Source organism: Calliphora vicina, chromosome 3 (genome assembly GCF_958450345.1).
Source record: "Calliphora vicina chromosome 3, idCalVici1.1, whole genome shotgun sequence".
Taxonomy (NCBI): Eukaryota; Metazoa; Arthropoda; class Insecta; order Diptera; family Calliphoridae; genus Calliphora; species Calliphora vicina.
Window position 1 is genome coordinate 27500732 of NC_088782.1, and position 14703 is coordinate 27515434.

The 14703-nt window shown below is 30.2% G+C and overlaps 1 protein-coding gene across 1 annotated transcript in view; it reads left to right on the plus strand.

Annotated features, from left to right (window-relative positions):
* Nucleotides 1-3827: 3827 nt before the first annotated feature.
* Nucleotides 3828-14703, plus strand: part of LOC135954022 (uncharacterized) — a 49580-nt gene continuing 38704 nt past the window's right edge. Inside the window, exons 1-4 of the mRNA XM_065504069.1 lie at nucleotides 3828-4057; nucleotides 7730-7922; nucleotides 8001-8114; nucleotides 8227-8401. Coding sequence (XP_065360141.1) covers nucleotides 3891-4057; nucleotides 7730-7922; nucleotides 8001-8114; nucleotides 8227-8401 — 649 coding nt within the window. The 5' untranslated portion in view covers nucleotides 3828-3890. The remainder of the gene's footprint in view (nucleotides 4058-7729; nucleotides 7923-8000; nucleotides 8115-8226; nucleotides 8402-14703) is intronic.

Genomic DNA, 14703 nt, shown 5'->3' on the forward strand with positions numbered 1-14703 from the left:
TTTTGCGTTTTCTGGCTATAATATCCATAATAGGGGCGGGGTATCGGAATCCTTTACAAGATAATTAAGAACTTATTGGGCCATCTAAAATAGGTTACTATATTTTGATATCGAGTATACGATTTGAGAATTTTTGCCCTAAAGTTGAATTTTACATCAAAAATAGGCCTGGAATTGAATGGACCTGGTCCCCTCGTTATCAAAAATTATAAATGTTCTTTTCATTTAAAATATTTGGCATAAAGTTAGCTTTTCAAAAAGTACAAATTCATTATACATCCTCTTAGAAATTTTTTAGATAACTTAAAAAGAATAAAAGTACTTTTTTCCCCAAAAAATTGCGAAAAATCGCCTTTTTTTTGAATTTTTTTATATTCAAATGCATGTAACTCAGTCATGATTTTTAAACACTTCTTTCTTTATTTGATATATAGATCTATGATGACAACCAAATTTTACATTTTATGTTCAACGAAAAACTGGTAGGAAAAAGATTCGTCTTCATTGGAGATAACATAAATTTCACATTTGCTGTAATATATGTTAATGCATTTATTGCCAGTCTAGACGGGAGGTTAGGATGATTCAAAATAAATATTTAGTTTTATTTTAAGCAACCTCAACCTCAAACTAATTTCTCATAAAAAAGTGGTTACGCTGTTATTGAGTAAATATTTGCCATATGAATATTTAGCCTTGGTATGAGTTTTTTCCGCAAAAATAAATGCTTAATGAGCAGGCGAAATTCAATTCTTTTAATTTTCTCCACAAGTCACGCGATAGTCTGTAACAATGGCTGTCAAACACAAACTAAATGACGCAGCTTGTTCAAATTTTGACAGGAGTCAACTGACAGATGCCTGGTGATAGGAGCAGTGTTGTCCTTTCAGTTAAGAGGTGGAGAATTAAAAAAATTCAATGACCTATTGACTCTCCCTGGTAATTTTTGTTTATCTTTAACTTTATTAAAATTCAAGAATCCTGGCTCAGAGTGTAGAATAAAATTTCCAACAATTCAACTATTGTTTGGGGCCCTACTAATGTATATAAGTATGTAAGTGTAACAGTAATTTTCATAACTATAGCGTGTACTTTTGTATATAAACTGGTATGTTTGAGTACACAAAGTCGAACACATGCAAATAAATGCGAAAAGATTTGAAATATGTATATTTCGAACTAAAAACAGAAAAAAAAACTTAGGAAGAAGTTAGTTGAGGAAGGCTTTTAAGGGCCATATCTAGAGTAAATGAAAGCTATGAGTATCACAATATTAATATGAAATTAATGTTTTCAAATATACAGAGGCTGATTTTTAAATATTTACAAATTATGGACTTAATTATTACACAGTCTTACTTTACGTTGTGTACAAACTATGGACTGAAACTCTCAAAACGCAGCACAGTGGTATGAGAATAAAAAAAGAGGGAAATAAATCTGTAACTTCTAAACCCTTACGCCGATTTGAATGAAATTTCACATGCGCAAAGAGGAAGTGTAGTTTAAGTTTTGAATTTCGACCTCATGACCCCACCAGGAGCGGGACCAGAGGTTCCCAAAGTAGGACACCTCGGGTATGTTCAATTTTTAAAATGATCCTATTTCTTCATTTGTTTTCCGAAAAAATTACACATACAGAATCTCCTCGTCGAGCACTACATAAAACCTCGTCAATTATCTCTTATAGCTTAGGAGATATTCGCATTTGAAAATTTAATTTTCAAAATTTTTACCCACCCTACACCAGTTTTTTGGTGACCGCTGTTCCAAATATTCTCCGATTTTATCCATTTTTCTTTTATATGATTAACAATAGATCTATATACCAAATAAAGGAAGAAGTGTTTAAAAATCATGACTTAGTCCAAAGTTACATGCATTTAAATATAAACAAATTAAAAAAAGGCGATTTTTCTCAATTTTTTTGGGAAAAAATTACTTTTATTCTTTTTAAGTTATTTAAAAATTGTCTAAGAGGATGTATAATGAATTTGTACTTTTTGAAAAGCTAACTTTATGCCAAATATTTTAAATGAAAAAAACATTTATAATTTTGGATAACGACGGGATCAGGTCCATTCAAAAAATGCCTATTTTTTATGTAAAATTCAACTTTAGGGCAAAAATTTTCAAATCGCATACTCGATATCAAAATATAGTAACCTATTTTAGATGGCAGAATAAGTTGTTAATTATCTTGTTAAGGGTTCCGATAACCTCGCCCCTATTATGGATATTATAACCAAAAAACGAAAAAATCCCATTTTTGGGATTTTTCAAGATTTTTCAAGATTTTTTTGGAAATTGCGGGATACTTGATAACAAATTTCAAAATTTGTTTTTATTTTTCCATTTTAAATAGTAAAATATACATAACTGTGAAATTTCATTAAATAATATTCATAAATAAAAATTTTATTTCAATTTGAAAAATGTTTATCTATGCAAAATTCAATAAAAAGCATTTTTTGTCATATTTTTCCAAAAAGTATTCTATGAATTTTTTAATTGTCAAAATTTATATACATTTTTGAAAAGTAGATAAAATCCTCTATCCATTGATATATAACATGTCTACCTTATGTTTTTTACGTGTCAAATAAATTAGGGAAAACTTAACAACTCGCTGAGAATTTACCTATCACTGTTATTTACATTCATTAAAATGTTATTATGTAGGCAACATGCTTTTTTATGAATTTTTGTGTTAGGTAAATTCTCAGCGAGTTGTTAAGTTTTCCCTAATTTATTTGACACGTAAAAAACATAAGGTAGACATGTTATATATCAATTTTTTAATTTTTTTATATTCAAATGCATGTAACTTTGGACTCATTCACGATTTTTAAACACTTCTTTCTTTATTTGATATATAAATCTATTGTTAATCCTATAAAAGAAAAATGGATAAAATCGGAACGTATGTGTGATTGTTTTGAGTTTTTTTTATAGTTTCCGCTCTATGTGTATTTCTCTATGACTAGGGCTTTTTAGGATTTAGGTTGTTCGGATATAGTTATTTTAAAACTATTGGCAATTTAGGAATCATCAGGTCTTTAATGAACACAGGTAAACAATTCAGCAGGAATGAAAAATTTCCCACAAAGAAGACAGTCTAGCTTTTAATAGGTCATTCAATATATTATCTTATAAAATCTCAATAAAAAACTTTCAAACAAATTGTAACAGTGCTTAACTAAAACAAATGGAAATTTGTGTCAAATTGTCAAATACAATCATGAACATAAATAAAATCCACTAATTTATGAGGAAATCTAACAGAAACAAAAAAAAAATAGTGAAAATCATGTGATGATCAGTGGATATTACAACAACAAAGTTTATATTATTATTTTTTTTTTTTTAAAATAATTCGTTTTAACAAATGTGCGTAAAGTAGCCAAGTTGTCAAACGTGTTTCATAATGGATCTTTCAAAGCAGTTGCAACAAACAACACACAAACAAATCTTGAAAATATTACAACTTAATGTTAAAGTAAACAAAAATTCAAACACAACTTTATGCTGCAAGTAACTAGATACATTCTATCTATCTATCTAACTATCTATCTAGCAACATACAATCTATTTGATGGAACGGTCAACTTCCTTATAATTGCAACTAGCTACAACAAAAAACGCCTATTTACTGTTTTCTATATATTTTTTTGTTGCCTCCTCATTTTAGATCTCGCCATTAAGCAGCTATAATTTGAGAGAAAAAAAAAAGGAAAACATAATATGTCTTTAAAAACCAGTAGTGATTTGTAAAAATAAATAAAAAAATAATATAAAAAATTAATACTTCATAGCCGGTAGGTAACTCAACACTTCTTCCCAGCCAGCCACAGTACACGTAGTCGCATTCTGCATGCAGTGGTCACATTATGGAAGAAGATGTTTTAAACGCTTTACAAACTCGCACGGCCTATTTACCCGGTAGTTTTGATCGTGATGGCAAAATAATATTTATTGTCAGCATAATCAATGATCTGCAGAGTTGGCAGCGCAAATGTTTGGAATTATCTATAACGTATTTAAAACGTTCATTAAGGTAAGTTTGTTTTTTTTTTTTATAGAATTGGTTCTTTTAAATTTTTCTTTTGATTTAAATGTTTAAAAATTCTACACTGTTCAATCATCATCATTATCATTTAATGTTTAAAGAAAGTTTTAGTTTTTTTGTTAATAATTCTTTTGTTTTTTTTTTGGTTATAAACATCAATAATTCCATTTTGATATTGTGTATTGTTATTAATCTTTTTATGTATTTTTTTTTTATTTATTAAAAAGAACTTTTTCTTTTTTTGTTAAGGCAGTGATTTAGGGTATTTAATAGATCGTAAAAATATCATTTAAGATCGCTGCGAGATTTGAACATTTATTATATATAGAAGCTATAAATATTTAAATTCAAATAAATTAATTTCTCTATTAACTATAAAAATATGTTGATTAAGAAACAGGTTTTTCTGTACCTATATAAAGCTTATAAAGATTATCGGGATGACCGAATTATCTTCATTAAGGAATAAAAAACATTTGCTGGTGGACTCTAGGTTAGGTTAGGTTTTCCAGGCAGCCACGAAATGAGGAAGAGAGAATGGGTCCAGCAATGGTCCTTTTGTGTTACCTGAAAGTAGAAGAAAGAAGAAGAAAGAGGGACAGATATAAGTGAAAAAGGGAGAAGAAGAAGATTGAAGAAGTTAAGAAGGAGATGTAAGAAGAAAAAGAGAGGGAGGAGATCTTGAAGAATTTACGTGCCAATGAGTCGGCGATCATTGGGTCACTCTAAAGTGATCCCCGTGTCTGGTCTTTCCAACCAATTACTTCTACCTATAAAGGCACTAATGCCCTCAAGCCTCATATTCGAGAGCTCAGAAAGACTATCTAGGGAACGATGCCCCAGAAACCTTAGGCGTAGATCTCCTAATGCCGGACAATGACAAAGAAGATGAAAAATAGTTTCATCCTCCTCCTCGTTTTGACAACTTCTGCAGAAGTCGTGGTACGGCAAACCAAGTCTCCTAGCGTGGTTACCAAAGGTGCAGAGTCCAGTTATGACCGCCACTACACCACTCAATTGTGAGCGTGTAAAGCCAAGAAGATGAATTGTCCGTCCCCGATTTAGTCGGGGCCATATCGTCCTGGTCATAGTGCATGTGGGTTCACAGTCCCATCTTGCCTGAGCGAGCTCATAGTAGAAGTTACTAATTTGTAGCTTGCATTTGGATAACGGAATCCCACAAACTCAATTCGCAATGAAACTGTTCCATTTATGTCCATTTATCATATAATTCCCAACAAAACGGTTAATTTTTAATTCGATTTTCAAAAAGTGGGTTCCTTTTTATCGGATTCTAAAAGAACATTCTCAGTTTACATTCGACTGTTTTCATTCACCGGTTCTTTTTATACACTTCACCATGAGTGGCAAGGGTATATATAAGTTTATCATTCCGTTTGTAATTTCCACATTTTTCATTTGCGACCCCATAAAGTATATATATTCTGGATCGTTATAGATAGCGGAGTCGATTAAGCCATGTCCGTCTGTTGAAACCAATTTTCTAAAGACCCCAGATATCTTCGGGATCCAAATCTTCAATAATTTTGTCAGACATGATTTCGAGAAGTTTGCTATTTAAAATCAGCAAAATCGGTCCATAAATAACGGAGATATGAGCAAAAAACCGGGGCAACCTCGATTTTTGACCTATTTTTGATCTATATCATTAATATACACAATATGGATATCTAATGATAGATATTTCAAAGTCCATTGCAACAATGTAGATAAGGTTATAGTAAGTTGGACCTACAATGGGTCAAAATCGGGAAAAATATTTTTAACCCGAATTTTTTTTTCATCAAAAAATTTTTTTTGTCACATATTCTTTTTCCAAAAAAAAAAAATAAATTAAAATCTAAAAAAAAAAATTTTAAAAAAAATTTATTAAAAAAATTTTTTAAAAATAATTAAAAAACAATTTCAAAAAAATTTTTTTTTTAAAAACAATAAAAAAAAAAAATTAAATTTTGTTTACCTAAAAATATTTAAAAAAATTTATTTTAAAGTATAATTTGGTGAAGGGTATATAAGATTCGGCACAGCCGAATATAGCTCTCTTACTTGTTTTAATTTGAATCTTAATTTTTCATTCGATTCTCAAAGAACCGGTCCATTTTCAATTCGATTATAAATGAACGCTGAAATATGTCACTTTTTTTTAAAAAAAAACTAACCGGTTCTTCTAGAATCGAATAAAAATTGTACGGATTCATTTTGAATAGAACAAAGAATTTATTAGATTGAAAAAGAATTGAATAATTGAATTGATTCGAATCAGAATTTTTTTTCGAATCGTTTAAAATCGAAAAAAAATCAAATAATAAACACCTAAGAATTAGAAGGAAAATTTTACCAATTCATTACTACAATTAAGAATTTAATCAATAGTATTAATATCGTCTACAAAATGAATTGGTTCCATTACAATCAAATGACAACTGAACCGATTAATTAAGATGCTAATAAACATGTACAAAGCAGATTAATTTGTAAATAGTTTTTGATAATATTTTCAGTTGAATCTTTTTCAATTAGTTTAATTTTCTTCAATTTTAAAAATGATGTTTTTTCCTTGTATAGTCTATTTAAAACAATTTCCTTAGAACTGCATAATTTGACTTTGTTGTTTTTCATTTTCTTTATAAAATGACAAAAATCAAACCTCATGCATGTCAAAAGTTAATTTCAATTTAATTACTTTTTAAAAGTGTCAGTCTTCTTTAAAAAAGAAACATACAAATGCATTTGCACATAGGCAGACAGACAGATAGGTACTTAATTGCATGAACAAGGTAATTAGTGGAGAAACACACACAAATTTAAGAGTGCTTAAATGTGTGCAGGATATATAGGATTTAATTTAAAAAAAATTTAGAGTATTTTGCCTCGTTAAAAAGTATTTTAATAATTGCTATCATGTAACATATTAGATTCGTCACAGTGTCCGCAAACACTTTCACCACCCTGTACATTATTTTCGTAGAATTCTCTCGAGATGCTTTTCACTGACAGGTTTTCAATGAAAAGTCGGCAAAAATCACGCCGCCGCCCTTTAGTATCAGATACAATGTGTGTAGATTTAATCGGGTGTCAGTCATCCATCTTCGTAATATTCGTTACATTTATCAACCACTTGATTTCCACTTGGTGGGTAAGTGTTTTTTTGAATCTTCTAGTTTACTAAGTAGTTGATTCAGTTGGCCTTAGCTTCTAAATTTGCTAAACTTCACAGGCGTTTTGCTTCAATTAAACATTTTAAATTTGTTACTGTTTTTAAAAGATTTGTTTAAATTAATTCTACTTATTCAACAACATATTGTAAACCGCACATTATGGTTAAAATTGTTTAACTTCTGGCGCTATCTCATTTAGACAGACTACACATCAGGGGTGCATTCAAATGGAAATTTATTCTATAGACTTTAATTACAATACTACAATAATTTATTTAAAACAATGATAAAATTAATCATAGAAAATTAAAATAAAACAAATAAAATATTAGCCTTTAGCTAAAATCTTTTCAAATAAACTATTAAACATCAATCATAAAAAAGCTGAAATAAAACCAAGTCTTTAATAATTTATTCTCACCGCTGATTAAAGTTAATAAATTTGGTTTAAACATTTGTTGGTTTTTTTATATAATTTCAGTGATGTCATTTTACAAAAGGGTGTAACCATTATTGTGGATGCCCAAAAGACCACTGCCCGAATAAATCGTCATCATGCACGATTCATTTACAATTTGTTTGAAGGTCTAACAGTCAATTTATATCTAGTCAAATCGGAAGGATTTTGGGAGAAACATGTGGAAACCTGTACAAAATCTCAAACAAAAGGAGAGGTAAGATAAAACTGTCAATTAAATATTTAAAAGTAACAATAATAATTAGATTTAATGAATTCTATTTCCATTTTTTAGCCTATAGTTTTATCTAGATCTCGCTTAATGAAATATTTCGATTTAACCAGTTTACCGGAAGAATTGGGCGGCAACCTACAGTACAATTATGATTTATGGCTGCAGCAAAGAAAGGTACAATATTTTCTTACTATTTCATTTGTTTAATACAAAATAATTGTGTCAAGTCATTTTTTGTTTGTTTTGGGTGTTAAATTTAAATTTATTTATTGTTATTTCATTGTAGTCCATTGATGAGTTTGTTAAATTTTATGACAATTGTTTGGCAGCCATGGAAAGTTTACAAAAATTACTGCACAGTAATAAATCAATACGGGCAACGGAAGCGGATGCAGAGCTAAAGAAAAACTCACAAATGCATGCGACAGTGCAGTGCAGCATTGAGACGGTTATAGAAATGGGTGAGTGAGTGTTTTAATACGGAAAAAAAATAAATTTACATAACTTTCTTTGAAAAACCATAAATCTTAAATAACAAATTTTAATGGTTTTAACACAGTTACCACAAATTATTATTGTTAATTTGTATTATGTTTTTAAAGCATAAATATTAATGAGTTTAAGCTTTAAAAAATATTCTAGCTAAATTTATACTTAATTCGTTTTAATTTGAACAGGTTCTTTAGCTTGATTTTAAGCTAAACTAATTGTTTTAGTTTTTTTTTGTTCGTTTAGCAGAAAATAATTTATTATTTTGGATTTTTTTTTAAACTTTAATTATACTATGTATTAAATAATATTTCTTCACTGTACATTAAGAAAGTTAATTAATATAATCATGCCATAAAATCTTAAATTTTCTGTATTTTATGTTATGTTGTTATAAATAATGAGTTATTATCTTAAGTCTTTCGTTTTTAGTTGGTAATAAATATAAAAATTTGAAATTTTGTTTTATTCCGATGTCTTTGATTCATGGAACATATGTGGATGAGGAGTAAAGCTTTCGGAATATTGTCCATATGATTGTGAAATTTAAATTTATTTTACATATATATGATTATGCGGCAATCCTGATAAAAATTTACACAAATTAGTTCTAAGTATTCTGAAATTGTAATGTAAAGTATGGCATAAATATAGCAACATTTGTCCTTAGTCCTCATACAAGGTCCCCCTCAGAAAATGCCTTCAACATTCATAATTGTCTTATAATAATTAATATCGTAATGAAATTGTACATAATAAACCAGTTTTATATGAACCTAAATCCTTCTACCTACATTTCTGAGGATTGGTCCATAATTGACCCTACCTCCCATATAACAAGATTTGACACAGCCGAATTTAACACTCTTACTTGTTTAAATATAAAAATTTTACATTTCTGCGAGTTTCAAATTAATTATTAAACCAGTAGTAGGTATATGCGGGACCGGTGGGCCTGGTGCTGCATTCTAAACAATGTTGTGTCAGAACTACTTTTGTTTTTCGCGCCAGGTTCTTCTCCTAGTCTGCTATGTGCGGCCTTCAAGTACAACATTCATGCGGAATCCTGCTACCACAGAATTTATGCCGACTGAGCGAAAGTAGTTCAAATCTTATGTGTACGATAATAACGATAAAGAATGTCATGACTTACCTTCGTATGAATTTCTCGTATATTCGTAGTCTCTTCCTGATATGCAGCTGGGGAAACGTCAACTGGGTATCTCTCAATTGAAGCGGCGCACGGTGGCTCATATCTCGAGTTCATCGGCCAAAAGTCCAACTTTTTGTTAACTCCGATTTCAAAAATTTTAATGCCATTCAATAGTAAACATATTGAAACTAAGGTAGCCAAAAAATTAGATAAAAATATTGTCAATTGTGTGCGTGGCATGCTGTTAAAGTCAAATATTTTATGTCATTTTATAAAAATGTGATTTTTGTAAATTTGATCAGAAGTAAATTATCATTACTCGCAAACTGTTATAGATAATTGGATGATTTTTCTTTTGTTATGTTGGTAGGATAATAGTCTTTAAGAGCTGATATGATTTGTCATTGTACCTTTTATACCTGATGTGTTATTAATTTTTTTCTCAGGTACTATATTTTAGCCAAATTTCAATTTCAGTGGAGTAAAAGTGCTTAGGGTCAAAAGGGGTTAAACAAATTTTACAACCAGGAGAAAGTCCAAAGTGTCCTCTTTAAGCCTATATATACTTGTTGACCTGTCTTGACCTGTTTGTTGAACACTTTTTTCATTTGAATGAAATTACTCCCAAATTTTTGTTCTATTTTTATTTTATTTGTTCATATGACTGGCGCAAAGTACAAGTCGCAATTTTGAAGATATTGCGATAAAATTTGGTACATACATTTTTTTCGGCCCGAGGACGAAGTCTATTGAAAATTACTGAAATCGGTCCACTATTTCACCTAGCACCCATACAAATGTTCTCCCGAAGTTATACTTTATCGGTCGTAAATGGTTAATTTATATATGTATCTACACAAATTTTGCTCCAAATAAGTTTTATATAAACTGAATTAATGTCACCTAATTTTATGATGATCGGTCCATTATTAGTCATAGCTCCCATATAAGACCCGCTTCCGAAAATCACTTTAACGAGCATGCATCTCTTAAAAATGTTGGTATAAACACAAAATTCAATAGAAATAACATTCATATAGACGTAAATCAGACGATCTAATTTCATGGCGATCGGTCAATTATTAGTCATAGCTCCCATATAAGACCCGCTTCCGAAAATCATTCACGAAAATTAATTATAGTGTATTCGAGCTTGGTCGAACATACTTCCTTACTTGTTTTTATCTGCTGATAACTTTTTTAATAAGTATAGCTGATTCAAAAAACAAATATTTGCATTTTCATACTAAATGCTATAAAAAATCAAAAGTTCAACTTTAACCTTAAATTGCGCAACAGCTGCTGAACCGATTTTAATGAAATTAAAACTGGAGAAAAATTCAAGAAATTATCTGTCCACCAAAAAAAATTCTAAAATATCTCTATCGGTTCAAAAGTTACAGAGTTTTGGCCGATGAAAAACGAAAATGAGCCACTGTGCGGCGCAGTTGATTACTGATCGATTACTACTGCCAAAGAAGTAATTTCTTTTGGAAACATTATAGTGTTTCCAAAATTATTATTCGATTAATCGAATATTTGAAGTTAAAATGAAACAAACAAATTGTTTATATAAATTTTAACAAAACTATCTCAATGCTACAAGACCAATAGTTGTGATTCGAATAAAAATTATTCGAATAATCGAGGAAAAAACTTTTTTTTTATTGGAAGTTAAAATTAAAAAAAAATATATATGAACAAAGCTATCTTAATGATGCAAGATTTTATTTCAAGTTGGTTAATTCTAAAGATCTAGAAAAGATTTTTTAACATTTTTTGCTGATACATTTGTACAAATGTTTGCTAAGACCTTTTCCCACCTTTCTGACAACTTATGGATTCCGAGCCAAATGAATTGCTCATCTTTTGAGGCCAATAACGAATCCAGCCAATATCGAATACTCTGATCCAAAGTGAAGCGTATTCCAGAGACAGCCTTCTGCATCGATCAATACAAATAGTAGTCGGACGGACCATGGTCTGGACTATATGGAGGGCGAGGCAAAAGTTTCCAAACACTTCATTCTAAATACGTTGTCATGATGGAATATTACGGTTTCTGGGTATATTCGGTCGTTTTTCGGCCAATTATTGCTTCAGACGAATCAGTTACATTTGGTTCCCTCTGATAGTCTTGTCAGATTTCAGCGGCTCATAAAAGATAGGAACCTTTTGCTCCCACCAAATACAGAGAATTACTTCCTGATTTTTGTAAATGTTTTGAAATTGCTGCTTGAATAGTTCCCAATGATTTTGCGAGATCTTGTTGAGTTTGACAACAATCTTCATGGAATAATGCCTCCAATTATTGGTCTTCAAACTTTTTTGGATGGCCTATGTGATCTTTGTCTTCCGTGTCAAAATCACCACTTCTGAACCTCAAAAACTGTATCTCGCACCTTGAAACCGATGAAATACATTCACTATAAGCTTCCAGCGGCACTTTTTAAATTAAATAAGTAAAGCAAAACTTTCCGCATATGACGCTTTGTTGGCACAAAATTCGACATTTTCGCAGCAAAAAAACAAACTTTGTTGTGAGAATAAATGATTTAATTTTACAAAGCCACGTCAAGAGTCATAGAGAAATAAGCATAGAGCGGAAACTAGAAAAAAAACTCAAACAAAAAATTACTCAAAATAATCACACATGCGAGTGATGTTTATATTTTGACATAGTTTTTTTTAACTAATATAATTGTCACCACTAAGGTTTTTGATAACTGAATTAAGTCTTTGACTGCAGAGTTTCCGGTCTATGTTTATTCTCTGTGTCAAGGGTTTTAACTAGAGATTTTCAAGGACTTGACTTTCTCTAAAAGATGATTAAAGCTCCAAAACAAATGCAGAAGATCCATACAACAAAAAGGATTTAACTCAAAACGACCAATAACAAGTTCATTATTCAAATTATTTCAAAAACTCGTGAATTTTCCGGGATGTCACATAATTCTATTCCGATCGAAAGTGGAATTATTTTAATATTTTGCTTTTTCACGAAGTCTACATTCTTAAAATATAATAATTTGTTCTAGAAAGGAATTCCCGGGATCCCGGGAAATTTCAAAATTAATCCCGATTTCCCGGGAAATCCAAAAGTGCGGGAAAAGAAAACTCTAGTTTTAAACCATTTGGCAAGACAAAATTTGCCAATAAGTTAACATTAGTCTAATTAATGTGTTTCTTTACAAATTAAAATAATTAATATGTATTTATATCTAATAAGCCTATCATTTAAAGGTTTTTGACTCCTTTCTCCAAGTTAATGAGCTGTTGAAAGTGTGTAAAACTCACATTTTTGTTCATAAACCGCGTGCCTTATGTTGGTTTTAATAATAAAAGTCAACAATTAAATTGTTTTATGGCCAAACGTGATTATTAGTTTTATATTTTTTTGCCTCTATTTCTGCAAAAATAGAAACAAAAATTGCCTTGACTATATTTAAGCGCTGTGTATGTAGTTTAATTTCAAATCAGAGATGGAAAATTCGTTGATACTGTATTGATTTCAGTAACGCTCTAGACCCGTGTCATGTTAAAAGAGTATTGTTACGTTTTAACCTTTTCAAAACGTTGGTTTATTTCCTTTAAATAAACCGGATACTTTTGATTGCAAATAAAAGCTGTTTAGTAGTTTAAAAATTGTAACAACTCTTTATTTATTTAAAATGTACAACAACAGAATTAAATAGTCACTCAATGTTTTTTATACACGTTTGTAAATTCGCAGAAATAGAGACACAATTTATAATGTACACGAATTTACTTGAAAAACACAACACACTTTAATGCATTAAACACATTCAAGACAGCAGGCTACGAACTTCAATCTGTCAAAAATAAAATGCACACGTTTATATGGAGACGATTATTTTAACGACAGCACAGCTACACGGCCACACGACTACTCATGCCGATGTAGCCGAATTAGGCTAATTTCTATTTTTGTCAACTACAAAACAGAAATAGTGTTGCTAATATAATAAAAAAATGTAAATCAAATTAGTGCTTAAAAAAATATATTTTTTTTACTTAATTAAGAGAAGTTTCTGATAAGCATATTGAAATAAATTAATAACAGGTACATAATTAATTATAACCATATATATATTTTTACTCAAAATAATTGTTTCAGTCTTAATTACTTTGGAATTTTGTACGGTTATTTTTTATTAAAGTGGCACCACTGAATTATTAATCAGCTGTTTACTTTGTAGCTGTCGTCTTTAAAATAATTCAGTAGCTGCCACACGACTACAACTGTAACCAGCAGAATTTGTGTTCGTGTAGCCTGTTGTCTTGAATGTGTTTAATGCATAAGGCACTCAGTTGATGTTTATTTGAAAAGCGTCTCTGATAAACTCACTCACGACTGCAATATCTGCCACTATTTATAACACTGCCATCTGCACTCTAGATTGTTCTTTAACTGTCAAAATTCGAATATTCTAGATCTTACTAATACATACGCCATCTGTGGTGTACTTTCTACAATGTTCTTTAACTGAATATTCGAATTCGAATATATGATCGCAGCAAACAGCGTTGCCAACTCACGATCAAATCTGAAACTGAAAGCTTTTATTTATTAATGCCCACAGATATGTTACAGTTTGCTATTACAGCACTGTTATTTGAAAGCATTATGCTACTTTTAAATCAGCACTTAAAATCGTTATATTTAAATTCAAGTACAATTTCGTAACAATATATAGGGTAGAATGGGTACCATTCGCAATAGAGGCTCATCTGCCCCGTCTTCTTGGCGGATTAACCTCATTGGTGGACGATAACGCCGTTTACGGTCACTGTAGAAATTAAAAAAAGTGTTTGCAATAAGCAGCCTTCATTTCTAAGTATTTGAAACAAGAAAAATTTAAAAATTAAAAAAAGTGGAGAATGGTCCCCCTTGTCCAATGGACATTGCTGTCTATGTTTTAATGGGTTGTTTTTGGTTATAGATTTATATTGATATTTGGCAAATTGACAGATCACAAGTTTTCATCAAATGAAACTAGATGACATTATTAGATAAGTTCTCCAAAGAATGGGGATTGCAGATTTTGCTTTTTTCTATACCCCTCAAGTATACAAAAAAAAAAACAATCTGTGACAATA